General features: G+C 60.0%; 4 protein-coding genes and 1 non-coding gene across 5 annotated transcripts; 2 read left to right on the plus strand and 3 right to left on the minus strand.

The window, feature by feature from the left end:
• Window positions 1–157: 157 nt before the first annotated feature.
• Window positions 158–282, minus strand: LOC147414475 (small nucleolar RNA ACA64). The gene has a single exon (XR_015183883.1). It is a non-coding gene; the product is annotated as a small nucleolar RNA ACA64 (small nucleolar RNA).
• A 428-nt stretch (window positions 283–710) lies between these two features.
• RPS2 (ribosomal protein S2) lies at window positions 711–3,759 on the plus strand. Its single transcript, XM_086473346.1, has 8 exons — window positions 711–724; window positions 908–1,066; window positions 1,215–1,304; window positions 1,737–1,844; window positions 2,369–2,542; window positions 2,633–2,792; window positions 3,234–3,325; window positions 3,632–3,759. Exons 2-8 carry the CDS (start codon window positions 911–913, stop codon window positions 3,710–3,712), a joined length of 861 nt encoding a protein of 286 aa, XP_086329472.1. The 5' UTR covers window positions 711–724; window positions 908–910; the 3' UTR covers window positions 3,713–3,759.
• A 473-nt stretch (window positions 3,760–4,232) lies between these two features.
• NDUFB10 (NADH:ubiquinone oxidoreductase subunit B10) lies at window positions 4,233–5,887 on the minus strand. The gene is made up of 4 exons (XM_086473347.1): window positions 5,701–5,887; window positions 5,048–5,186; window positions 4,567–4,706; window positions 4,233–4,433 (listed from the first exon to the last, which is right to left on the minus strand). Exons 1-4 carry the CDS (start codon window positions 5,846–5,848, stop codon window positions 4,333–4,335), a joined length of 528 nt encoding a protein of 175 aa, XP_086329473.1. The 5' UTR covers window positions 5,849–5,887; the 3' UTR covers window positions 4,233–4,332.
• A 560-nt stretch (window positions 5,888–6,447) lies between these two features.
• Window positions 6,448–14,685, plus strand: RPL3L (ribosomal protein L3 like). The gene is made up of 10 exons (XM_009949839.2): window positions 6,448–6,459; window positions 7,299–7,491; window positions 8,092–8,260; window positions 9,126–9,261; window positions 10,422–10,608; window positions 11,143–11,303; window positions 11,594–11,695; window positions 12,345–12,440; window positions 12,923–13,042; window positions 14,570–14,685. Exons 1-10 carry the CDS (start codon window positions 6,457–6,459, stop codon window positions 14,624–14,626), a joined length of 1,224 nt encoding a protein of 407 aa, XP_009948141.1. The 5' UTR covers window positions 6,448–6,456; the 3' UTR covers window positions 14,627–14,685.
• Window positions 14,686–15,663: 978 nt separating this feature from the next.
• On the minus strand, window positions 15,664–20,475 carry LOC104345405 (testis-expressed protein 2). The gene is made up of 11 exons (XM_086473146.1): window positions 19,618–20,475; window positions 19,254–19,454; window positions 18,847–19,150; window positions 18,328–18,545; window positions 17,961–18,218; window positions 17,757–17,856; window positions 17,466–17,598; window positions 17,209–17,346; window positions 16,751–16,963; window positions 16,498–16,618; window positions 15,664–15,789 (listed from the first exon to the last, which is right to left on the minus strand). The coding sequence occupies exons 1-11, from the start codon at window positions 20,473–20,475 to the stop codon at window positions 15,664–15,666; spliced, it is 2,670 nt and encodes an 889-aa protein (XP_086329272.1).
• Window positions 20,476–24,982: the final 4,507 nt, after the last annotated feature.

Below are 24,982 nucleotides of genomic sequence, written 5' to 3' on the forward strand. Positions count from 1 at the left end.
CCGGTACGGGCAGATCAGCCCCACACCCAGCAGCACCGGCAGGTCCATCCGGGGAGGCCGAGCGCTCCCGGGCCGCGCTCAGCACCTGCCGGCGGAAGGAAAAGCAGCCTTGAGCATCAGCCATTCCCTCAGCACGCCCCAGTCCCGCCCAGTTAGGAGCTATGGGAACACGGGTTTCACTCCCCACACGTTACCGTGGGTAATAAGCTTAATGTTCCCTATGCTGTCGGCACAGTTATCTCACCAGGGGCCACGGGAGACCCCAAGTGATTTTCAGACTGCGCCCGGCACCCACAGCTAACACCGCCCCCCCCCAAGGCGCCTTCCCAGGCTGCTCACCGAGGCCCTCCTCTCCGCGCCCCACTCGACACAGACTCAGACAGCACCAGAAACGCCCCCAAGAAATTATCTTTAAAAGCCCAAGGAGCACGGAAGGCAGGAGACACCACCCTCCCCCTCACGCACCAAACCTCACCTACCCTCAGCTCGCCTCAGACTAGGGGCTCCGCGCCTGCGCCCCCTCTTTATATACAGGGAGTGTGGCGCATGCGCACGGCTGCCTGTGGGTCTACTCGCCCCGCACCCTGTATAAGTGAGCGAAAAGGGCCGCTCTGCACAGCAATGTATTCCTCATTCAGCGCGCGGGGCTGGTACTCTCGCGAGACTCGGCGGGCTATAAATAGCGAGCGGCGGGGTAGTGCGGCCTTCTACGCTGAGAGATCACGTAAGTTGGGGCGGGATGGCGCTGGCGGAGAGGCCCGCTCCTTATCCGCGCCCATCGGGGCTACCGGCGGCGCGGGGGAGGCTGCCCGTCCCCGGCCGAATCGGTTTCCTGCCGGGCCCTGCCACCGCGCTGCCCTTTCCTTGCGGCGGTGTCCCGGTTAACGCGCGTTCCTTTCTGCTCTAGCAAATGGCGGACGACGCCGGTGCTGCGGGAGGTGCAGGAGCGGCCCGAGGGGGCTTCCGCGGCGGTTTCGGGACCGGGCTGCGGGGCCGCGGGCGTGGCCGCGGTAGGGGTCGAGGGAGAGGCCGCGGGGCTCGTGGAGGCAAGGCAGAAGATAAGGAAGTAAGTGGTTCCCGGGGCTGGCGGGGCCGAGCCGGTGTTGGCTGCCGTGCTGCAAGCTGGAGCAGAACGTGAGCCGGTTCCCGGCGGGGGGGGGGGGGGCTGGCAGCGGGTACTGCCGGTGACCCTTTCCCATGGGTTTCTTCGTTAGTGGATTCCTGTTACCAAGCTCGGTCGCCTGGTTAAGGATATGAAGATCAAGTCTCTCGAGGAGATCTATCTCTTCTCGCTTCCCATCAAGGTAAGCTGCCGTGAGCAGAGCCTTCATCCGGGGTGCAGCTGCCAGCGGTGGCTGCTCCTGCTCTCTGGGATGCTCCGGTTCAGCGTGTTGGACTTAAAGGCGTAAACGGGCAGGAGCTGAGGGCCGGTGCAGTTGCTTGAGACGGAGCGGGGTGGGTGTGCGTTGGTGCTGCCTTGTGTGGTGATGGCAGTGCCTTGCCCAAGCGTTTGCGGAGCAGTTCTGGAAATGAAGGAAAAAAAATGAAGTTTTAACTTGCTGCGTCGGACTGCCCAGCAGGCTGGAATGAGGTTACACCTTCAAAATTTAACTTCAGTAGCTATTCCTTAAAATACACGTGTACTGGGTTGTTGAACTTGAATTAGAGTCTTCCTGGCTGTGCTCAGTTTGTTTAAAAAGCGTGGCCTTGTGCGATTAAATGACTGACTCTTGCAGGAGTCGGAGATCATCGATTTCTTCCTGGGGTCTTCTCTGAAAGATGAGGTTCTGAAGATCATGCCGGTCCAGAAGCAGACTCGTGCTGGCCAGCGTACTAGGTTCAAGGTAGCCCTTTTCTTCTGTTTGCTCACGTTGAAAACTCTGTGTGTTGTCTCCTGCTTTTTTTGGTATTACATTAATAAATTAGCTCAAGCAGTGGTATTTTTTTCTGTAGTATATAGTAAATATTTTAGTACAGAGGTGTGTTTGTGTAGCTTATAAAGTTAGCGTATTAATTTTTAAATCCTTGTAATACGTTCAGATATTATTTGAAACAGCCCTAATGCAAAACGAAGTCACGCTCGTGCAGCAGTGTGGGCTTTTCAGGGGCTGTGGGGGAGAGAGAAGTCTTGGGCGTAAAGAGAGAACATAGTTTGGAAATTACTGGGACTTTTGACCAGTATAAGCCTGTCTTGAACTCCAGTTCTCCAACGGTAGCTGGTTTTGACTGAAGGATGAGCTTTAAGGGGAAAAACGGGCTTCTTGAGCTGTGACTGTTCCCTGGGGTTGTCCTTGGCGAGGCCCTGCCGGACCCTGTTCTGCTGAGAGCGCGGTGCAGCCGCCGCTGGAAACTTTCCTTTCGATCCCAGGCTTTTGTCGCTATCGGGGACTACAACGGCCACGTTGGTCTGGGCGTTAAATGCTCGAAAGAAGTCGCTACTGCTATTCGTGGGGCGATCATTTTGGCCAAGTTATCCATCGTACCGGTACGACGAGGCTACTGGGGGAACAAGATTGGCAAGCCCCACACCGTGCCCTGCAAGGTGAGGATGATGGGCCTGGCCTGGCCTGGGGGGGGGTGGTGGTGCTGCTGCGGCACGTTTCGGGAGCTGTCCCCCCGTGTCTGTGCGTAGGTCACTGGCCGGTGTGGGTCTGTCCTGGTGCGTCTGATCCCGGCCCCCCGTGGGACAGGGATCGTGTCGGCCCCTGTCCCCAAGAAGCTGCTGATGATGGCGGGGATCGATGACTGCTACACCTCGGCCAGGGGCTGCACCGCCACCCTCGGCAACTTCGGTGAGTGTTAGCGTCTCGTGTTTGGTCGCGGACGGGGGTGCAACGCACCTATTTCGGTCGTATTTTTGACTCTGTGTTGAATCAAACCCTTCCAGCAGTCAAGCAGAGGCAAAGGCTTCCGCTGATGCCTTTAACGACGCAGGTTAGTCCTGCTGTAGATGATCCCGAGCTTCTGTAACAGTTAATGACAAGAAATTGTCTTTTTATTCGTGCATTAGTATTAAAAAAAATCTCCCAATCTGCGCGATTGCACTTGTTTGCAGTAGTGTAATTGTCGTAAATGGAGAGAGAAAGAAACTCGAGTTTTGAATGCGTATCAGAGAGACCCTGCTGTGGGCTCCCTGTCCCATCCTGAATTCCACAGGTTTGGCGCTGCGAGGGCGGGTGCTGGGGATCTGGTTTCTGTAGCTGTGCTGTGCAACGTTTGATTTCTGTCCCTAGCTAAAGCCACCTTCGATGCCATCTCCAAGACCTACAGTTACCTGACTCCTGACCTCTGGAAAGAGACTGTGTTCACCAAGTCTCCTTACCAGGTAAGAGCAGTTCTGCCGTTGGCAGCTCGGCCTTTCCTGCCCCGTAAGGCTCAGATGCTCTGCCGGGAGAACTGGGGGAGCAGAGTTCAGCCAGAGCTGGCTGCTGGGCAGAGCGTGGGTTTTTCAGCATGTGCTTCCAAGTAATGCTTGAAAATGGCACTTTGTGGACAAAAGAAATGGGAAAACTTTGAAATAGAAGTAAAAATAAGTAATACACAGCTTGTTGGAAAGGGCTGCAGCGCGGAGAAACCTGTCATGGTGCTCAAGAAAAATAAAAACACGGGCTTTGTTTGTTTTCTTTTGCAGGAGTTCACTGATCATCTGGCAAAGACCCACACCAGAGTCTCTGTGCAGAGAACCCAGGCAGCTGCTGTGGCAACGACTTAAGGGGGTTTTGCACAAGATAATAAAGTGATCAGTGACGGAGAAATTGCGATTGGTGTGGCAGGATGGTCGGTGTGTTGGGCAGATGGATTAAATCTCTGCTGGGGATTGGAGTAGGTTCATGTCTGCAGGCCAGAGCCTGAACACCTGTTGAAGGGGAAACGGTGTGATACGTTCCCCTGATCCTTGTTAATTGTGCGTTAATCCTAAATGGGGTCTAGCACCAGCTCTGGAGGTCATGTGCTGTCCTACAGCACGGAATCTGTACCCGAACGGAGGGAGTTCCCTGGCAGGGCTGGCAGAGCAGCGCAGCGCGTTTCTGTTGGTTCACGGCGGTGGGGGAGAGCTCCGGAGGGGAAATCCCAGGGAAGGCAGCCAGGGGTGCCTGGAGTGAGGGGCTGGATAATGCTCAGAGGATGGTAACAATCCACTGGGATTCAGAGCTGAATGCAGAGCTGGAAAAGGAAGAATTCTGCACGTGTTTGCAGATCTCCTCAAAGAACGACTCTTGTTGCACGGCAGGTGTCTGGGCGGCACATTTATTGTAGAGGTCAGGCGCATCACGGACGCAGCACGGGGTACTCGATACACGCGCCACGGAGCGAGGCGCTCACCGTTTCGATCTACTGAGATGCGTTTTCTTGTGCCTTCCTCTCCTCCATCATCCTGTGCTTCTGCTTCATCAGGCACGTCCTAGCGTTTCCATGGACACCGAGATCACCATCTAAAAAGAAAGTAAATGTCTCAAATGGGCTTCATAAGTCTCTGTCCTGTGTGAAGTCTGGGACGTGGCTCAAAACCCCCTTTCCCCGTGTGCTGCCGCAGCGGAGGCGTGCACAGGCTCTCGCTGTACTCACATCTGTCCTGGTAGGCCTTGGTGACCTGCACCAGCTGCTCCATCTCCTTGGCGCAGTTCTGGAACTGGTTGGGTCCTTCCCTCTGCTTGCATGCACCCAGCCTTTCCCGGACTATCTCCACGATTTCCTGATCAACCAGCCTGTGGGAAAGAGGATGGAAAAGCTGAATGAAGGGGCAATGCTCTGTCTCGAAGGTCAGCTTTGGGTTTTTACAGGATCCTGCGGTGCTGCAGGAACTGGGCAGGGCAGGAGGATGTGTCCTAATGCCACCCTGCTCGGCTTGGATGTGCTGCAGGGGACAGCAGGACTATGGAGTTGGGTGTTCGGTAATGGGGTGGGCAGGAGGTGCTCTCCTCAACACCCCACACTAGATGAAAATGCTGTGAGTTTAAGGCAACTGCTGGGGTTCCCAGGGCTGAGGAACCAGAGCGGTGCTCTCTGCTGTGGTCTCGCCTGGGGGGCAGCCCGGTGGCAGCCATACCTGTCCCTCCTCCACTGGGCTTCGGCCTCGAAGAAGCAGAGGTAGTCTCCCTCCAGACACTCGCTCAGGTCGGGCACACGGCGAAACTTCTGGTGGTAATAGTAGAACTTGTTCTTGGCATGTTGGCGCTCGATCCACTCTGCAGCAACAGCCTGCGGTCAGACACCGCTGGCCCCCGTCTGCGAGGGGACCCTGTGTCTATGCGTGTCCAGCTCTGTGTTCCTGGCCCCTGCGTGTCTGTCTGTCCCTCTGTCTGTGCTGTGTCCTTGTCTGTGTCCTGCATCCCCATATCTCTCCCAGTGTCCGTGCTGCGTTCTTGTCTGTCTGCACATCCCTGGGCCTGTCCCCGTGCCCCTGGGCCTGTCCCCGTGCCCCTGCGCCTGTCCCCGTGCCCCTGCGCCTGTCCCCGTGTCTGTGCTCTCTTGTCGCCCGTGTCTTTGCGTGTCCCCTCCCCTGTGCCTGTCCCGGTGGCCGTGTCCTTGTGCCTTTGCCCCGTGCCCCTGTGCGCCCCTGCCCGTCTCGGTCCCCCGGTCCCCCCGTGCCATGCCGCAGCCCCCCCGACTCCCGCAGCCATCGCGCACCGCGGAGCGGCGCTAGTGAGGGGGCCCGGCCGCCCCGCGACGGGAGCGGGCAGAGGCTGGGCCCGCCGGTACCTCGAAAGAAGGTGACGGGCGCGTCGACGACATAGTTGAAGACGGTCTGTAAGAAGTCGACCGGGTTGGGCACCGAGGTGGTCCTCTCGGAGACGGGGGTGCGGGTCGGCGGCACCTTATACGCCTCCCAGTCCCTGTCCTCCGGCATGACGGCGGCGGGCCGGGCAGCAGCCGCGGACAAGATGGCGGCTCCCCACACAACCCCGGCGGCGGGGGGACGGCGGGCTCAGAGGGCGCCGCGCTGCGCATGCTCCTCTGTGCCCGATGCATGCTGGGAGATGTAGTCCGTCTGCCCCCTCCCGGGGCTGGGCCCTGCCCCTGTCGTCCGCCCAAACGGCCTCAGGCCCCGGCCCGGAGGAGCAGCAGCGCCCGCCCTCACAACCAGAGCTATCGCCTCCGTCTCTTTCCCGGTCAGAATCGCAAAGTCTTTCTCGCCTGAGCTGATGGAAGGATTTTTGGCCTGTCTCTACCCAGAGCTCGGGGGCCCTGGGCAGCGGGGGGCCCCGTCAGGCAGCTCTAACTGCTGCCATTCGCCTTCGAGTTGTTCAGGAGGGAGAGGTGTAAACTGAGACACCGGCCATTGACCTTTATCACCCCGCAAACCTGCCAGCTTGGCCCAGTACGGAATGAATATAGCCGCGGGTGAAGCTAGGAGCTAAATTTGTGTCTTCAGACCGAGAACCATCTTAAGTACTAGACGGGGGAGGCACTTACCGACAGCCTCTCTCTGCGGCTGACCTGGGCTGAAGACGTCCCATGGTTCGTAAAGCTCGGCACTGCTGCCTTTCCTTTGTGTGCAAGAGGGACAGCGAGCAGGACTGGGTTACCGGCGATGGTAGTACAGCTGAAATGCCGTCAAGCTCATTGTAACTCCACTTGGGCTGGAAAATAAGCTTGGTGGAAAGTGCAACCAGACTGATCTTAGCAAGGAGGGAGTTGCAGTGGGTGTAGATCTAACCCTTCGCTGCTCGGGCTGCCCCCCAGTTCCCCTGCCTTGAAGCCAATCGTGTGAGAACTTGTCCCTGTCTCTAAAGCGCTGTTGCTTTCTCTCGCCTGGCTCAGCATGACCTTGCGATTGGGGTTTATATATTTAGCTCTTCTAATTTGGTTTTCAAGGTGCGTATTTAACCTGCTCGTGTTCTTATTACCAATTCCTTGGGGCATCCTTTCCCGTTTCTTCTGATGGTTAGCTGTGCCTGCTGGGTGCCGTTTGCCTTGATGACATGAAGCCCAGGAATTCTGAGCAGCCCCTTTTGGTGCTGCAGAATACAAAACAAGTCATTATAATTAACATCATGGAAGGGCAGACCTATTAAAGAACGTATTTCTCTTTCAAAGTCCTCGAGCAGAAGTTTTTTTATTTAATCAGCATCAGTTGTCCAGAAACTTACTAAATTCTTCAACGCACGTGATGGAAGCTTGAACAAAATCCCATCCTGTTACGCGTTCTTTTTGTCGTGTCGGAATCGAGGAAGAGCCCAGAATCCCTCCAGCATTCGCTTGATGTTAAAGGGGAAGATTTCCAGTTGTGCTTTGTGCTCCAGCATCTTCTAGGACCTGAAAGTGAAGCTGATCTTTTTTGTTCTTCCCCTCCGCAGTCCCACCGCAAGTTCTCTGCTCCCAGGCATGGCCACCTGGGCTTCCTCCCCCACAAGAGAAGCCGTCGCCACCGGGGGAAGGTGAAGACATGGCCTAAGGATGATCCCAGCAAACCAGTCCACCTGACAGCTTTCCTGGGCTACAAAGCCGGCATGACGCACACCGTGCGGGAGGTGCACCGGCCTGGGCTCAGTAAGGCTTGGCTGATGGAAGCTGGGGAGCCACATCCAGGAGGGAAACAAGGGAACGGTCTTGTTGGTGGGAAAGGCTGCTCCTGGGAATGGGTGGTGGAGCACAAAGCTTCCAGGCTACCTCCTGTAGTGCCATCCAGATCTTGGATGGCCAAGGGCCACCTCACGGCCAGCGTGAGCTGAGTCTGGGGGTTCCTGGGAAGTCCTCACACTGGTATGGTGACTGGTGGTTTGTTGGATCCTGCTGGCGGAAGGACCCTGCAGGGGAACTACCTGATAAACCCTGGGCTTGGGACAGCTTGCTGGGCAAGTTTATGATGTTCTCCGCTGGGATGCCCACAGGCTTGGAGCCAAACTCCAGGGCAAGAACCATCCAATGTCCTGCTCCCCCGAGCCTGGGGACGACGGGTTCAGGTGTGCTGGGCCGCAGGGTCTAACCTGTTCAGTGTCTGGGGATCCCACCCTGCCTGGTCCTCCAGCGGGTGGGAGATGGAAGGGCTGAGCCCGGCTGTGAGAGGAGCAGAGTGTGATGGTGGATGGCTCCGGGGAAGAATCCAACCCCAGACGATGCTGAGCACCAGTTCCCTTTGCTCTCTTGCAGAGGTCTCCAAGAGGGAGGAGGTGGAGGCCGTGACCATCGTTGAGACACCCCCGGTGGTGGTGGTGGGGGTCGTGGGGTACGTAGAAACACCCAAGGGCTTGAGGAATTTCAAGACTGTTTTTGCTGAGCACATCAGCGACGAGTGCCGGCGGCGCTTCTACAAGAACTGGTGAGTGCCTCCGCCGCTGGGGAGGGTCCCTGGGGCGCTGCAAGGGGGGAGACCCTCGAGGGCTTCCCCGCAGCCTCGCCGTGGCAAACAGCTCCGCCGCGCTCTGGGGTGGAGTGAGGCTGCCATTTATTGAGTCATGCACAGAGATAGCTGCCAACAGCTTGATGCTGGGAATCAGCATATGCATATGTAAATTTATTCTAATGGCTGAAGTAAGTTAGCTCTCTCCACAAGATCGTATGGCAGTGCGTGCTGCAGGTTCGTTTTCCTTCGTGTAGGTCGGGCCCATCTACTCTCTGTTAAATTGTAATATTTGGGCTGGGGCACCAAGTGCAGAGAGTAAAACCAGATTTGTCAGGGGAAAAAGTGATGCAGAGTGTGACCCCTGGCCCCTCTAAACATCGACGCCCCAAATCCCGCACCAGCGGAGAGGAAAATGGAAACATGAATTTCATAGCCGCAGGAATCGTGTCTCCTGCAAGAGCTGCCGTTGAGATCCACCCACCACATGCCTCTGATCCCTGCCGGAGCCTGTTTTCTCCTTTCTCCACTCACTTCTGATTTTTGCGTTTGTATTTTGATGGCACCGAGCCAGTCAGTGGGAGACAACTGGGTGGCTCAAGCAAACGGGTTTGAATTACCAGCCCTTTTCCACAGCTCGTTATTCACTTCCCTCTTCCCACCTCAAAGCCCCGTGTCACGGCCCCGACAGTCAGGCGAGGTTCAGGGATCCGCAGGTACCTTGTGCCTCCGGGGAAGCGCCTGGCGGGGTGATCTGTCCCCCCACGCCGCGCTGCCTGAGGGCACAGCAGGAGCACGGCACCCCTCGGCTCTGCTGGATGTCAAACAAACACGTTTGTCGTAGGCACAAGAGCAAGAAGAAGGCGTTCACCAAGTACTGCAAAAAATGGCAGGATAAGGATGGCAAAAGGCAGCTGGAGAAGGATTTTGCGGCGATGAAAAAGTACTGCAAGGTCATTCGTGTCATTGTGCACACCCAGGTCAGAGCCTCACCCCGGGGGGGGTTTGGAGGTGGGCAAGGGGGGCTCGGGGTCTTCCTCAGCGTGGGAGCGTGGTGAGGGCCTGGGAGCTGGGATCCACGGGGGTGTCTTGGTGGGGTCACAGGAGGCTGAGCAGACAGACGCTGGTCAGAGGGAGCGGGACGGGGCACGCAGGCGATGGGAGGTGTCGGCAGACTTTCCCCGCTGTGCCCTGACACCAGCCCTGCCCCTTTGAGCCGGGCTCAGCAGAGCTCCCTGCTGGGGGATTGCCACAGGGGGGCTGGGGCTCGGGCGCACTGGGGAGCCCACACACCCGCGGAGGAGAGCAGACGTTGCGCAGAGCCTCGGCAGGCGGTGAGCCCTGTGTCAGCAAGGGACCTGAGGCCCCGTGATCCCCTCAAATTAGCAGCTGGTGTCAAATGTTTGGGGCAAAAATAACCCACGGGCAGGCACGGTTTTGCCAGATGCTGATTGTGGGATACACGGGGTCCGTTTTCATGCTGATCCCTGGAGTTAATGGCTGCTTTGGAGCCTGGGGCAGAGTTAAGCTGGCTCAAGGCTTCGCTTGCGGCTGGCACAGACCCTCAAAGTCCCGACTGCGGCGATTTGGCAGGGGCTTTGCGGAGGGAGCTGGCGCTGGGAGAGAGCGGAGGCGCCTCTTGGTAGGAACTAGAAATAGCTGCTTAGTCTGTAAGCAGAGGTGGAGCGTGACCAAAGGAGAGGCGTTGACTCTGGCTTGGAGCACGGAGCTGCGTCCTGGCTGGTCGCAGCGTTCAGCCTCAGAGGGTGCTCTGGTGATGGGCTCCTCTGGGGCATTTACCACGGCCATTACTACTGGGCTTAGCTCTTGGGGTAGGATGAGGCTGACCTGCTCCTGTGCTCCCTGGTGGAGAGGGTGTGCATCGGCTCCTGCCTGGAATGGGAACGCTGGGAGATGGGGTGGTTGGGCTCGAGGACACGGAGTTAGGTCCAAGAGATTGGTAGGCATGCTGACCCGGGTCGCTGGCTGCTGTGGAAAGGGCTGACAGTGTGGTAGGGAGCAGGGTGAGGAGCCGGTCCTGCTCACCCCCTGTGCCCCTCACGAGTGGTGGGTGATGCGGCCCTGCCCTCCCGTCCATGCCTGGGAGGTGAGGGGCAGCGTTTTGCCCTGTCTAATGCAGATGAAGCTGCTCCCGCTGCGGCAGAAGAAGGCCCACGTGATGGAGATCCAGCTGAACGGGGGGACGGTGGCCGAGAAGGTTGACTGGGTTCGCGAGAGGCTGGAGAAGCAGGTTTCTGTGCACAGCGTCTTCAGCCAGAACGAGATGATCGATGTCATCGGCGTGAGCAAGGGGCATGGGATGAAAGGTACGGAGCAGGGAGACCCTTGCCCAGGGGCTTGGTTCTATCCTTCTCGTACGAGGTGGAGTTGGGGGAGAGGCGCGTTAGCCGTGCTGAGAACCCACCAACTTGCTGCACGGGGAGTGGCAAAGAGCCTCTGGACCTCAACCACGACGTGCAGTTCCGTTGTAGCAGAGCTTGGTCTCCTTAATCTCAGGAAAGGCCACGTTGTCTGCCGTGCCCGGAGTCCTCGCAGGAGGCTCAGCGGCGCGGTGAGTACGTCAAGCCATTGCGCTTCTCACGTGTGCGGAGGTGCGAGCGTTCCCGTGCGTGCGCGTGGCTGTGCTCAGCAGGAGCGTATCGCGGGCTGATCAGATCCATGGGAAGTGAGAACAGTTCTGTGCTCTGGCCTCTCACGGTGGTGACAGCTCTTGGTCTCCTTCCAACGCGGTGTCTTCTGAGAACGGCAGAAGAACGATGAGACTCTCCCCTCCCCAGCACGCAGACGCCGGCGCTGACTCTCCCCGGTGTTCTCACCGCCCTGTCTGGTCACACTTCCAGGGGTGACAAGCCGTTGGCACACCAAGAAGCTCCCCAGGAAGACGCACAAAGGCTTGCGCAAAGTGGCCTGCATCGGAGCCTGGCACCCGGCCCGCGTTGGCTACTCCATTGCTCGGGCTGGCCAGAAGGGCTACCACCACCGCACGGAGCTCAACAAGAAGGTACGGCCCAGGCGGGGCTCCTCAGAGCACCACTGCGCCTCCCTGCCTTCCTTCCCCCCCGCGCTGTCACCATCCTTCTGTGGCACGGTGGCCTCCGCTCCCCGCCGGTTTCTCAGCTGTTTCCCCAGAGACCTGCAGGGCTGTTGTTCTCCGTGTCTTCCCCTGTTGTTCCCTGTTCCTTGCTCAAGGGACGCACCGCAGGGAGCTCACCTTGGGGAAAACCGTGCCGTCCTTGTGACAGCCCTCAGGGAGGGGGTGGGAAGGCCGCCATCTCTTGTTTCCTTTCCTAGATTTACCGCATTGGCCGTGGGATCCACGTGGAGGATGGCAAAGTGGTGAAGAACAACGCCTCGACACACTACGATGTCACGGAGAAGACCATTACGCCTCTGGTAAGGGCCGAGCGGGGAACAGGGCTGTGAGTGTCCCTCGCTGCAGGAATCCCAGCCAGGGAAGTAATTCCTTGGCTGGAGAGAGCTGCAGAGGAAAGGATTTGAAGGAAAATTCACTGAAAGGAGTGCAGTGATTCTTTTCCTTGTGTTTTGGACGTGGAAAACCATCTCTGTGAGGTGTGGTTTTAGGTCCGTTGCTAGACCCAAACATTTAACTTTCAGCTGATAACTTGGGCGGGAACTGGGAACTTTGTTTAAAAAGAAAAATAAGTTTAAATGACATTAAAAATCTGACACTTAACAGATAAATGTTTGCTACTCCATTTAAAAATTCACTTTTGCTTGTTAAAAACTGTTAACTCGGAAGTCCATCCAGCTCTGCTCTCTGTTCACCCACACCCTCCAGGGAAGGAAGCAGGGTTACTGGTTCCCCAGCTCTTCCGGGTTGCACCTTAGCTGGGATCATGCCGTCAGCGTGGCTGACACGCTCTGGTGGTCCTGAGCAGGCAAGCTGAAGGGTGCAGAGCGTCGTTAGCTGGAAGGACTGTCGGCCACTGCCTCCTCCTTCCCTGGAAAATGCCACCTGCGGACGTGTCTGCTCCCATCCCGCTCTCCCGCCCGCCGACCTCCTCTCTGCCTCTCCCCGCAGGGTGGCTTCCCTCACTACGGGGAGGTCAACAACGACTTCCTCATGCTGAAGGGCTGCGTCGTGGGCACGAAGAAGCGTGTGCTCACCCTCCGGAAGGTGAGAGCGCGGCTGGCGCTGCGGGGGGGGACACGGTCTGTAGCTCTCCACGAGCAGCTTCACCCCGTGGAGAAGGCCTCTGCCTCCTAACAGCCGGGCAGGGGGGCTGGTCGGGTCCTTGACAGAGGGCACGTGGCGTGTGAGGGTGGTGCTCAGTGAGACCCTTCGCAGCTAGATGCTTTGTGGCAGCGTGCAGCCAAATGTGGTCCCTCTGGAAGCCTGTGGGGGCTGGGATGCAGAAATGGAAACCTTGGCCGTCAGCAGGTTGCGAGGAAACGAAATGCTGAGTGAAGAGCAGGCTCATTTCGGCGCTGCTCTGCCATCCAGGGCGTCACCTGCCACCTGAGCACCAGGGTGTTTCTCTGAGAAGGCAGATTTTCCTGGAGATATTTGTCTAATGGGTGCACCTAGGGTATTTCAACGCTGCTTCCATCAGAGCGGGTGTCCAGGTTTTCTGAAGCATCGTGACTCTTCTTTTCCAGTCCCTTCTGGTGCATACAAGCCGCCGGGCTCAGGAAGCCATTGAGCTCAAATTCATTGATACCACTTCCAAGTTTGGCCATGGCTGCTTCCAGACAGCTCAGGAGAAGCGGGCTTTCATGGTGAGTTATGCTCTGCGCCGGCTCCAGCTCCCAGGCCGTGCTGACAGCCGGGGCTAAAGCAACCGATTGACTCCAACCAAGCATCTACTTCGCGATATAACAACAGCCAAACGGGTGATCGGGACCGTCTCGCGTGAAAGACAGGCATGAATTCAATTCACACAGCAGATACTTTGCTAAGGAAGAACATGATGGTCGTGTGAGTGATCCAAGACAACCCAACCAGCAAATAATACACCATATGGCCAACCAGTTTCCATTCACCACGGGATGTTTTAAACAAGCCGTTAACTTGGCAGGCACTGCGTTGGCCATATGGTCCCTTTCACCCATAATTGTGCACTGCTTTGATTTGTTTGGAATGATTTACAGCTTTAATGTTCTTCAGAAGAAAAGGTTGGGTCAAATTCAGACACAAATCTGCGATTCTGTTGTCAGGAAGCTTGCAGAAAGGCCAAGCGGTATATTTTTCTTAAGTCCAGGGCGAAAGAAAAAATGAAATAAATCCAGAGCAATCGGAGTTTCTTCAACAGTTTTGCAGCTTGCACCGGGCTGGTGCATAAGTCTGAGTGTGAAATTGAGGAAGCATTAAGCAAGCCAGGCCTTCAGCTGGCAGAAATGAAAGAAACAACTGCCTGGATACCGCGCAGGCGTAAACCCAGTCTGGATCTGGCCTGTCAGCTGGAAATCCCCTGTGCAACTGGCTAAGCCTCCTTAGCTCTGCCAGGGGGATTGGCTGTGCAGTGCCTTTGCAGAGCTCTTTCGAGGTTAAGCTGATTTCCTTGATCTCACTGTTAGGGGATTGTTCTGTGTTCTGCTCTGGCTGTCGCTGCAAGTCCTGAGGGGCTGTGACGTGGATCCTAGTGACAGGAGGTGGTTTTACCTGGTTACAGCTGTTTTCTTTGCCATTTTTGCCCGTGGGGTGAGACTTTTCCCCCATGTATATACTGTGGTAAAACTTTACTTTTGGCTGGAAGTAGACACACATCAATACTTCTTGCCACCTGCTCCCAGAGGACTGACTTGGTCTGGGACAACCCCATTCCGGAGCTGGTGGAAACCCCTCAAGGCTCTGTCGAGTTGGCTGATGAGAATCTGGGCCTTTGGCCTTGCCTCCTCCAGGGCTCGTAGAGCAGCTCGGCAGCCGCTCCACCACCACGGCAAGCTCCTGGTCGAATTCGTCGGCGCAATTACTGCTCCCCTCCCCGTCCCCCGCCTGCCCGCCCGGCTCCGAGCAGGCCACTCGCGGCGGCTCGCTGGCTGCGTTCGCGCTGCCCACGTCAACACCCCCTTTGCGCGAGGGCAGCGATGTTCCCCTCGTGGTTCCTGCGGCGCTGAGGGACACCCCGGGGGTGGCTGGGGAGCGGCGGCACGGAGCTGCCAGCTGAGGAGCAGGCACCAGGAGCAGCCTCGCGCAGCAGAAAGCGGCCAGAGCTGCGGTTCTGCTCCCCGCAGCTCACGCGCAGCCTTGTAGGCCGGGTTCATCTGCCTCTTACCCTGAGACCTCTCCTCTCCGCTCTCTTCCAGGGCCCTCAGAAGAAACACTTGGTGAAAGCGAAGCGAGGAGTGCAGGAAGAGCTGTAAGAACTGAGATTTTTCAAGACTGCTTAACTGGGTGCCTTCAATAAAAAGGCTTCAAGCCACGCTGGCTCCCTCTCCTCCTTCTGCAGGGGGGTCTCGCTTGTTTTCGGTGCTGCCTGTGGGCAGCAGTGTGTCCTCAAGCAGGTGAGGATGGGACACGCAGCACTTGGGGCTGGCCCATATGGACAGGGACTAACTGGGACAGCCAAGTGTCTGCTCTGTCCTCTGGATCTTCCCTTTCCTTTGCCCAGGGATTTTTTTTTCCCCACTGCCTGCATTCACCCAAACCGCGGTGAAGACTCCCCTTCCTCTGCTCCAGAGGAGAGCAGGGCAGGTAGCGGCACTTCTGCCCCAGTTTCTACTGGGAATACAGGGCCTCCCGGTCTCACTGACCATCTCTCCCCTCGCTGCCTCTCACACACGCCCACCCAGGCCCCCCTTTTGCTGCGCTGGAAGTATGACCCGTGGAGTTCTTTCTGCCCAAGCCCCACGATCCCGTCTGGCGTCCTCAGATGTGGGAACTCGGGTACAACAAGACGGCTGCTAGGTAGGACTGGGCAGTGATGGATTTATTCAGCTTTCGGACTCATTTCCCACCCAGGATTTCCTCGCAGTCCAGCTGCCAGCGGGGAGGGTGTGATGCCTGTCGGAGCTGTGATGTCTTGGATCAGCGGTGATCCCAACTCCTTCAGTGCAGAACCGGTCTGGGCGTCCTGCACCCTCTTTGGGAACCAGACAGTGGAAAGCCCAGCCCTCCGCTGGTCCAGAGCTGTCCCCTTGACCAGGAGCCCTGGGAACCTGGTAGGAGGTGCATGAAGTTCCTGGGTCTCCAGCGAACCCCTCGCCGTGGGGCTGGTTCTGCTCTGAACGTGTGCTTGCAGTATTTCAGGAGGAGGCTCGTCTACAAAAGTGCTGAGGATGAGATGAACCGAGCAGCTCGGACGCCAGGGCATAGCCCTGGGTGCAGTCAGTGGCCCCGGGGCCCAGCGAGGTCCCTGAGCTCCGTGCAGTGTCTCTGCCCTGCCCGTGGGGGCTGCGCTTCAGAGCCTCTTCTCTCCCTTGGCTGGTGGGTCCCTGGGAAGGCCCCCAGTGGGCGGCTGAGGATCCAGGCCAGAGCGCATGATGGGAATGATGAGATCGTCCATGTTTGGCATCACCAAAATTTTCTGAAAGGAGGAATCCAGAATAACAATCAGCGGTTTCGAATACCGCCGCCTGACTGGTGACACATCTGCTGGGAAGTGGCCTTGGCAGGAGCCGCGGGAGCTCGGGTCAGAGGTGAACAGGGGGTCTTGGGCTCCTGTCCCCTCGTCAGCAGCTGGCTGTGCCTGGCCCGAGGGGGTCACCAGCTCTGGGTGTCTCGGGGTGGGGACAAGCAGGAGCGGTTTTATTTTGCCCTGCCTTACGTGTACGTATGGCTTCAAGGGTGGCCATGGCAGAGGGCAGGGACCAGCACTTTGAAGCCATTCAAATCGGTGACGCTTTGGGGGGAATTTGGGTACCTAAATATCTGTGGGGACATTTCTGTGCTTTGAACAAAGGTCTCCACGGTGAGAGGCAGAAAACAAACCAGCGGGTACCTTGTGACGGGAGATCGCTGACCTTGCGACGGTAAATCTCCCAAACTTGCTGACACTCCTAATCCCCCCCTGCTTGGGGCAGGGCTGCAGTACTGGGAGAAACCACTTTTCCTCCAGCACTCTAGTGCTCAGGGCACCAGCCCTTAGGGCTGGTTACTTAGGTTGTGGGGGGTTTTTTGCTCTCCGAAGCTGGACGGACCAGCTCAGATGCTGCCTTTTTGCGGAGATCACCCCTGCTTGCAGCAACGCCCACGCTTCAGCAGGGTTTGCGGAGCCCTTTAACAGACCAGGCACCTGAAATTCGTGCTGCAGCTTCTTCTCGATCCACTCGGTGACGTGGAGGAACGTCACCTCCCGCTCGCCCAGCTTCGGGCGCACCTTCAGCTCCAGCTGAGGTGGGACTCGGAAGCTGTACCTGCAAGGGGAAAGGAAAGAGGGAGAAAGCATCAAGCCCCAGAGCTGGCTCCTTGGCTGAGCCGCAGGGAGCAAGGGGAGCTGGAAGGAGGATGCATGTGGGTCCCCACACGGGAGGGAGAAGAGCTGGTACCAGACACGGTCCGTCGGCGGTGGTGGGATGTTCACGGCCAAGGTGCCTGCCAGCTCCTGCACCTCCACCGTCAGCAGCAGCGGCGTGTTGGAAACCTCCTCGATCTTCTTTTTGATGAACTCGTTTTCCGTGGCCTTCTGGAAGTACTTGGACTTGGCGATCTTATCCACAAAGCGCAGGATCTTCCGGCTCGTGCTGTTGCCGCTGACGTGGCTGAAGCGAGGGGCGCCACAGCTCAGCAGCAGGATGAGACCCAGCGGCCGTGCTGGGTTTCGGCATCCCCCCGGCCGCCTGCGCAGCACCCCGCAGGGACAGGGCTCCCCTATCCAGGGCTGCCGTGATGTGCCGGGGTGCCTGTGGGTGCCTTCCCCAGGGAAACCGGCCCCGAGCCCCCGTGCTGGCGCAGCACCGTGCCTCCCCCATGCACCCCGCGGGGCAGACCCCGCACAGCCCCTTACCCCTCGGCGCTGGGTGGTGGGGCCCGATCCCCCAGGGCTCCCGTGGGCTCTGCAGCGGTGACGTCTTCCTCATCGGAGGAGCCAGCGCTGGACGACTCCGCGTCGCTGTCTGCCAGCAGGATCAGCCTTGGCCTGGCCCTGCAAGCCCCAAGGGGGGATCACGGCTGTGCCCCGGGGCCAGCACCCTCTTGCCTTGCTCAGGCAAGAGGAGGAGGAGGAGGATGAAGATGAAACCCAGCCACACACAGCCTCCTTACCCCTCTCCGCCTGCCTCTGCTGGGCCGCTCTCCTCTGCAGCGCTCTCCTTCCCCAGCTTACAGAGGTTCATCTTTGTCTCGAGCGTCATCTGCAACGAGCCGCTGTAGGTGACCTCCATGTCCACCCAGAGCCCTGCCGGGGAGAGGGACGGGGTGAGCCCTCCGTTCGGCACTGCAGGGGCCCAGGGCTGCTCGTGTGCCTGCCGAAACCTCCCTGCTTCAGGGTGGCACCTTGAGAACAGCTGCCGTGGAGCCAGCCCTGGGGTCCCTGCTGCTCTGCGGGGCTCTTACCTCGGTCGTTGACGGTGGGGTTGGAGGCGTTGAGGACTGAGGGGATGGATGTGCCCATGTCCAGCTCCGTCAGCGTCAGCTCGTTCATGAAATATGGGAGCTGATGGAGGGAAACCCCATGGGGATGGTCACCGCAGCCTGGCACCCGCCGTGGGGCCTTGGGGATGGGGTTCCCGCAGGTGCTGTGATGCTCTTGCCTCTCACCTTGATCTTGCTCAACTTCTTCTGGATCTTGCTGGACACTTGCTCGGCCCAGTATCGCTCCCGGAGGAAGTCCCAGAAGATGCGCCCCACCAGTGCGTTCATCCAAGCCATGCACGCCTCGCTGCGCCTGGCCGTGTCCTCGCTGAGCTGCGCAGGGACAGAAGCCACAAGCTCCTGGAGCGAGGTGGCCCCATGAGCGGTGGGACCCGCTGGCCAGGTTCTGCCCTGCACCACGGCTTGGCTGCTCAAACCATGGGGCTGGGAGGGAGAAGACGAACCACAAGACTGGAAGTGGTGGCACGCGAGGTCCGTCAGCCTCCACTTAGTGCTCGTGTCCCGCTCCCAGTGCTGGATTTGTCCCACTCACCTTGGTGGGCGTGGGGCTGCCCAGTGCTCCGTGACAGGGGCTCTGGTCCGGGCTGCCCCCGACCTGCACTGGCACGAATCGGGCCATGTAGGTGCTGTAATCCAGGAAAATCTTCTGTCGGACGCTTCCCGCCAGGTCCTTGAGTGGGACAGCGGAGGGGATGTCCTCGGTGCTCCCTCCGCTGCTGCTGCCGCTGCTCCGCGGAGCTGGTCCCGCGCCTGGGGACATGGGGACACGAGTGGGTCAGGGTGGCATGAGAGGTGACACGCTGCCGGGCCGTGACGCACACGCAGTGACATGCTGCCCGCCCGAGATGCCAGTGACATGCCACCCACCCTCTGCTGGCAAGGGGGGTCCTCCAGGCTCTCCTTGCTGCTGCAAATGCTCTTGGCTCTGGGCTCCTCCGTGTCCCCCCACGCTCACTGGTGCCCACCAAGGGCTTGTCCTCCCGGCACACGTGCAGCTCCCACCCCACATCGGTCCCGGCACAGGGCAGAGGCCACGATGGCCACTTCTCACCTCCTCTGGCTTCACCGCGGCTGCTGCTGGCTGTCCCGCGGGAGGCTCGCACGAGGTGCTGGTACCACTCCTCCTTCTCCCTCCCTGTCCGCCCAAAGAGGTACAGGCACCGCTCCCTGCAGTCCCCTGGGACGTCCTGCCCTGGCACTGGTGCCTTCTTCGTCCCTTCGTCCCTCTGCAGCTCCACGTCGTGCTCCTCGCTGCTCCTGCACTCCACCTCCGCCCGGTCGGGGAGGAGGACGCAGATGGGGTATTTCTTGTTCCACGTCCGCTTTCGGGCCAGGCTGGGGGGGCAGAGGAAGACCTGCGACACCGAAAGCAGCAGTGAAGCCGGGGGTGGCGGGGGGTTCCTGCAAGGGGCGAGCCCCCCGCTCCTGCGGGAGCGTCCTTGGCACCACCAAGCTAACCTTGGCGTCGGTCAGGTTGTAGCAGCGGTGGCTGATGAAGGTGGCGTCGAGGATTTCCTCCTCGAAGGCGGCTCGGCGCGGGACGTTGCTCTTGGGGTAGGAGAGCTTGAGGGTGGCCCCATCCAGCGTGGCGAGCACCGAGTGCGTGAGCAAGGGGTGGAAAAGCTCGGGGTCGTAGGCGTGCAGCTGGTTCATCCAGCCCTGGGTGGGAGGAGAGGGAGCCGGCTGCTTCCCGCTGTGCCGTATGGGGTGGCAGCCTGCACCCGCCGTGGGCTCGGCACCCCCCGCCCGATGCTGCACCCCGAACCCCCGGCTCCCCTTCAACCACCACCCAGCGCCCCAGCCTGGACCACCTCTCTCCTACCTGGAGGTGGGGGGTTTCCCACGGCTCCTCCAGGAGCAGCTTGGGGCGCAGGCAGCCCCGCAGTCCCCGTGCTGCCGGCGGAGCCTTCGGCACGAGGAGGAGGACGGCGAGGAAGCCCAGCACCAGCCCGCAGATGAGCCCCAGGCAGAGACCGGCAGCGTAGGGTGGCAGCGGCAGGACAAAGTAGCCGTAGGTGAGGAGGGTGATGGAGGCGAGGGCTCTGCCCGGCACCGTGCCCCCCGGCCGTGCCCGTGCCGGCGGCGGCTCCTCGGCGGGTGGCAGCTGGGGTTCAGCATCCCGCTGCGCCACCTCCACCACCTGGATCACGTCCCCGTAGGAGCAGATCTCGTAGCGGCAGTTCAGGGTGGGCTCCCAGGGGCTCCAGTCCCGTGCCCGCCGGCCCCCGGCCCCGTGACCCCCCTCCTGCCCCCCGGCGCCCGCCTTCGCCCGGGCCACGGGGCTGCTCTCCTCGGCCATGAGCCGGCTGAGCCGGCTGAGGGGCTCCTGCACGGCCTCCGACAGCCGCCTCTTGGTGTCCTCCAGCCTGGCCTCCCGCAGCCGGAGCAGGGCGGCGCGGCTCTCCGACGGGGAGACGCTGGGGGACGACGGGGCCGTGTGGGACTTGGCAGGGCTCAGCCAGGGCTGGGGGCCCCGCGGGAGGTCGGCCAGGAGCATCCCCCCCAGTGTGTCGCCGTCCACTGTGAAAACGAGCCCGCAGCCATCCCGGTCACCACCGTCCTCCCTGGTGACAGTGGGATGGGGCCCACCGGTGTCCCCACGCCGAGGCGAGCCCGGGGACGGTGCCAGGGTTGGAGAGGTGTCCACCGCCGCCACAGCCTGGTCTGCCATCGCTCGCATTGCCGACGGTGCCGGTGCTGCCGAGGGAACGGGAGGAAGCAGCTCAGCTCCGCGCCACCTCAAGGCACAGCACGTCCCATGCCTGGTCCTGCCTTTCCCATCAGCATCGCCACGAGCCATCAAGCAGGAGCGGGGTGCCCCTGGGAACCACATCATCGCGGGCTGGGCGCCTTCCAGTCTATTTCGGGATGCCCTTGGGGCCACGGAGCTGCCGGTGGCAGGGAGGCTCGTGGCTCTCCCCGCCCTTCCCGGCAGTGTTGGTATAGAGAAGGCACCGTGGTAAGATGAGCTTAATGATAGCGTGCGGGGAACCGCTGGTATAACGAGGATAAACCTCAGCCAGGCAATTAGCAATGAGGCTTCTGAGAACCTGGAGCTGGGAGCCAGGTCTCCAGCAAAACAAGGGGGGGTTTCCCACACCAGGACATCATGTCGGTCCCAGGGCAGTGAGGAGGGGGCGCAACGCCAGCGGGCAGGACTCTCTGGCTCCTCTAGATGTTTCTTGCTTAACCGACAGTGGTTTGGCCCTTGCTTAAGGCATTGCAAGAGCCTGAAATGAAGCAAGCCTGAGCTGTGGCCCCAGTTCAGCGTGAGGGTGCTCTGGAAGCAGGGGGGCAGCAATGCCTTTTTTTACTGGAGGGACATTTTCCTAACACGCGAAGTTTCCGTAGCCCTGAGGGTTCCCCTGGCCACGGCAAAGCGTTGTCCCGTTCCCCACTGCGATCCCTGCCAAAGCAGCGGGGCTGACCCCGCTCCTGAGCCGTGCCCCCTGCATCATTTGGGGAGGGAGGATGGAGGCTGCAGGATGGGCTCTGCAGGGGGTGAGCCCAGCACCCAGCGGGTTCGTGGGGTGCTCGAGCATCGCCACCGCCCTCTTCCCCTCGCAGCATCCCTGCGGCAGGAGCGGGGACGCCGGCTCAGGGGAGCCGGGGCTGAGCGGGACCCTGCCGCCGGCGGGTGCTGCTCCTCCTCGGGCTGCCTTACCCCCGCCAGCCGCGTCACCCTGGATCTTCAAAGCACTTCACTGCCGCGAATTAATTACAGGCTGTGCCGGAGCTGCCTCCAGCGCCGTTTATATAATCTCACGTTTCGCAGCTTTCGCTTTGCTTCTGATTTCCAGGAGCCACTTGTTAACCCCAAATAATCCACGGGTGATTACCCTGCAGAAGCCCTGGGCTGCGGAGCTGGTGCCATCCAGCCCACGGGCAGGGCTACCGGCACTGCTGGCACCACCGGCACCCTCCTCGGCAGACGGAGCAGCCCGGGGCACCAGGCAAAGCGCCCAAACAGTAAACCGGGGAGCGAGCAGAGGAAAATGGGTGTTCGAGCTGGGCATGAGAAGAGGCCCCCCTCTGCGATGCTGCGGGGCCCCTACACCTCCCACCCAAGCATGGCAAGTGGGGGGCAGCCAGGACCCGCACTTGCCCCCTCATCGTGCAGGTTTCTCAGTGGCCCCGTGCCACAGCCATCCCCAGTATCCCCAGTGCTGCCCGTTGCCCTCCCCAGCCCTGCCTACCAGAAGGCCCCGGGGCTGGTCCTCGGCTGGTCCTGCCTGGCCACTGCTCCCCGTCCCCACCGGGTTAGGGGGACGCCGGCTCCCCTGCGTTTGGCGAGGGCTCGGTGCTGCGCTCCGCCGTGCCTGCCTTTTCGTTACCCCCGCTCTGGTACTCGTGGGTTTTAACAGCTAAAAAAAAAAAAAAAAAAAGAAAGAAAAAAAGAAAAGACGACTGTTTCCTGAGAGACCATTAGCACAGTGGAAGACGGAGATAATAATAGCTTGGGTCTGTATGGGAGTTTTCATCTGGCAGGGACGTCAAGTACAGTGGGGGCTATAGAGACACAGCCACTTCTGGGCAGCGTGGGTGCCTGGGAGGGTGGGGAGCATGGGGGATGGACCCCGCTGGGTGCCAGGGATGGTCCCTGCTGGGTGCCATGGCTGGAACATCAGCACCCCAAGATGGAGGGTCCACACGGAGCAGCCCCGGTGAAGGCTTTGCTGCTGGCTCAGGCTTCAGAGAGCAAATATCCAGCCCAGACGTGTCCCGGAATCTGGCTCCTCGGTGCCAGCGCTAACCCCCCATCCAGCCCAGAGCTCGTCCCCACCGTGCGACCACGAGGACATGCAGGGTAGGGGGGATCTTTTTGCTCTTTATAGGATAAATTGAATATGAAGGTCCTTGCAAGCGTTTTCATCAAGTGCTGGGGGTGCCTGGGTGGGCACGGCTGGGTGATGGAGCAAGGGGGATGACGGCAGCTTTGTGTTCAGCCAACAGCTCTTGGGGGATGTTCCCCACAGCCCCCGCACAGCACCTGCCTCGCCGAAGGTTGGGAGCCCAGCCCCAGCAGCACCCAGAAGGGATCGGTGCTGTGCGGGCTGTCCCTTTGAGGGGCAGTGCTTGGGACAGCCAGCCCGGGAGGGTGACATCTCCGCAGAGCCTCGCGAGCTGGGCAGGGACACGAGATCCCTACTGACTGCCGGCCCCCCTCGCCGCTCTTGGAAACACCGTGACCATCGGCAAGCCTCTCCGCTGGACCCAGGCTCCAAATTTCCTCTCCTTGCTCTCAGCTCTCGTTCAAGTTCAGGGCTTGGACTCAACGTGACACAGAGACAAGCTGCAGCCTGGACCAGGCTGGTGTCTTTGAGCATCTCCCCTCCAAAACGCTGCCTTTACATGGAGGTGGCTGGAGCCTCCAGGGCACGGCACGGCACGGCACGGTGCTGCCCGGCACCCCAGGGTGCAATACCCCAAACCCCTTGGAAAGAGAGAGTTTCCCCGTGCCGGGGTCTGCCCCATCAGTGCCTTGAGCCGCTCGCTCCTCGGTGGGCACTGCCCGACTGCTGTTTGCTTCTGTTGTAAAATCAGGGAGAGTTAATTGAGAAATTAATTTCCAGCAGCCCTCTCCAGTTAATTAGAGGTGCTGGTGGCTGCGGAGGGCTGGTGCTGCTGGCGGGGATGGTGGCACGGCTCTGCCTGGGTGCAGAGGAGGTTTTCATCACCCAGGCAAACGAGCTGGAAATCCCTCATCTAATTATCTCCACAATATACCACTACAGAAACCAAACTGCTGTGGTTATTAGCGCTGGAACTGGAGGGCTCTCTGCATTATCCCCTGGCGGAGGGGCGTGGGGCTTTGAAGAAAGTCTTGCTGCAACCTCAAGACGTAACTTTGGGCAACGGATATCCAGTGCGGGATCCCAGCTCTATCTTCTGCTCCTGCTTCCACAACACATCGCTCCTTCTCAGGGGGTTTACCGGTGGGTACTGGAGCAGATTTCGTGCCACTGAGGGAGCGAGGAGCCGGGCAGGATTCAGCACCGCACGAAAGCTCAGAGCCCGTCAGCCTCAGCGCCCGGTGTGGTCCCCCAGTGACCCGCTCCCAACGCCTCCCCACCACCCCGTGCTGTCCCAGGGCTTGAGCTCAGCCCTGCCTCTGCTGTGGAATTTGCTTCGCCCCCACGTCTCAGCTGTCCTCGTCCTCTGCCCGTCTTCCCGAGACCTTCGCCTCCCTCATGGCGTGGCCCTGGCAGCTCACAGGAGAGCTCTCAGCCCTGGTGTCACCCGGACACAGCCCGGCCGGGTCACCCATCTACTGCACTAACACGGGCGCAGCTTCGCCTTCTGAATTGTGGTCAGCAGCAGGCAGCCGGGTGGCCGATGCTGCCGGGACGCAGGGTCCCAGCGTGGCCGCTGTGGCTCCTTCCACTGGCTGAAATTCCACGCCCCAAAGGTTTACATGGCCCTTGAGTCTCTTTGGAGCCTTTCCCGACACCCCGCTCGTCTGATCTCGGTGGATCCTAAAGGAGGCGCTTTCCAAACAGCACGTCACCCGCTCTCCGCACGGTGACACGGCGCGTCCTCGGCTCCCCGCCGCCCCACGGTGCTGCAGCCCCTTCCTCCCCCTGCCCGGGCGCCTGCCATAAATCATCAATCCCAGGGGCTGGAGCGGGGAGCTCAGCCCTGCCCGAGATGAAAGCCTGACCTAATTCAAACCGGCAGCATCCAGCGGGCAGGAGCATCACCAGCGCTGGCCCCACGCTGGGGTTTCCACGCCGGGTGCAGCTCCTGGGTGAGCTCCTGGCTGATGGAGGCGTCCGTTGGCATTAGGGAGCGGGGATCCATCCCAGGGCTTCCCTGCGGGCCGCAGGGCTCCGGCAGCAGGGCTGGCTCCTCGGGACAGTCCCCGGTTTCTGGCCAAAGGGCTCTGGCATTTTTGCTCTTGCACCAAGGAAGGTGCAATTTCCGCGAGAGCCGGCTGGATAAGGATTCCTCCAAGACTCCTCCAAGAAAACGAGGGAAGAAGAGACTTGTGGTGCCTGGTTTTTTTTTGAAGGAAAAGGAAGCCGCATGCAGCTCCTTCCCTCCCGGAGCCTGCCAAGGAGCCGGCTGCCTGCGGTTCACCTTCAAAGCCCTTACCTTGCCACATGCTGGGCTGCTGCTGCCTCCTTCTCCGGGAGCCCCACGCACCCCACGAAGGGCTGCAGCTCAGACCCCGCATCGCAGAGGGT

Source organism: Leptosomus discolor, chromosome 14, assembly GCF_034619465.1.
Source record: "Leptosomus discolor isolate bLepDis1 chromosome 14, bLepDis1.hap2, whole genome shotgun sequence".
In the NCBI taxonomy this organism is placed as follows: domain Eukaryota; kingdom Metazoa; phylum Chordata; class Aves; order Leptosomiformes; family Leptosomidae; genus Leptosomus; species Leptosomus discolor.

Excerpts from the sequence above, each read along its gene's own strand:
- RPS2 (XM_086473346.1), top strand. The coding sequence starts at position 911 with ATGGCGGACGACGCCGGTGCTGCGGGAGGTGCAGGAGCGGCCCGAGGG. Across the intron at positions 1,067-1,214 it reads GCAAGGCAGAAGATAAGGAA|TGGATTCCTGTTACCAAGCT; the intron begins GTAAGTGGTTCC and ends TTTCTTCGTTAG. Across the intron at positions 2,543-2,632 it reads CCCACACCGTGCCCTGCAAG|GTCACTGGCCGGTGTGGGTC; the intron begins GTGAGGATGATG and ends GTCTGTGCGTAG.
- NDUFB10 (XM_086473347.1), bottom strand. The coding sequence starts at position 5,848 with ATGCCGGAGGACAGGGACTGGGAGGCGTATAAGGTGCCGCCGACCCGC. Across the intron at positions 5,187-5,700 it reads GCCCGTCACCTTCTTTCGAG|AGTGGATCGAGCGCCAACAT; the intron begins GTACCGGCGGGC and ends CTGTTGCTGCAG. Across the intron at positions 4,434-4,566 it reads CAAGGCCTACCAGGACAGAT|ATGGTGATCTCGGTGTCCAT; the intron begins GTGAGTACAGCG and ends CTTTCTTTTTAG.
- RPL3L (XM_009949839.2), top strand. Across the intron at positions 8,261-9,125 it reads CGGCGCTTCTACAAGAACTG|GCACAAGAGCAAGAAGAAGG; the intron begins GTGAGTGCCTCC and ends CGTTTGTCGTAG. Across the intron at positions 11,696-12,344 it reads AGAAGACCATTACGCCTCTG|GGTGGCTTCCCTCACTACGG; the intron begins GTAAGGGCCGAG and ends CTCTCCCCGCAG.
- LOC104345405 (XM_086473146.1), bottom strand. The coding sequence starts at position 20,475 with ATGCGAGCGATGGCAGACCAGGCTGTGGCGGCGGTGGACACCTCTCCA. Across the intron at positions 18,546-18,846 it reads CCGCGGTGAAGCCAGAGGAG|GCGCGGGACCAGCTCCGCGG; the intron begins GTGAGAAGTGGC and ends CCATGTCCCCAG. Across the intron at positions 15,790-16,497 it reads AGCTGCAGCACGAATTTCAG|AAAATTTTGGTGATGCCAAA; the intron begins GTGCCTGGTCTG and ends TCCTCCTTTCAG.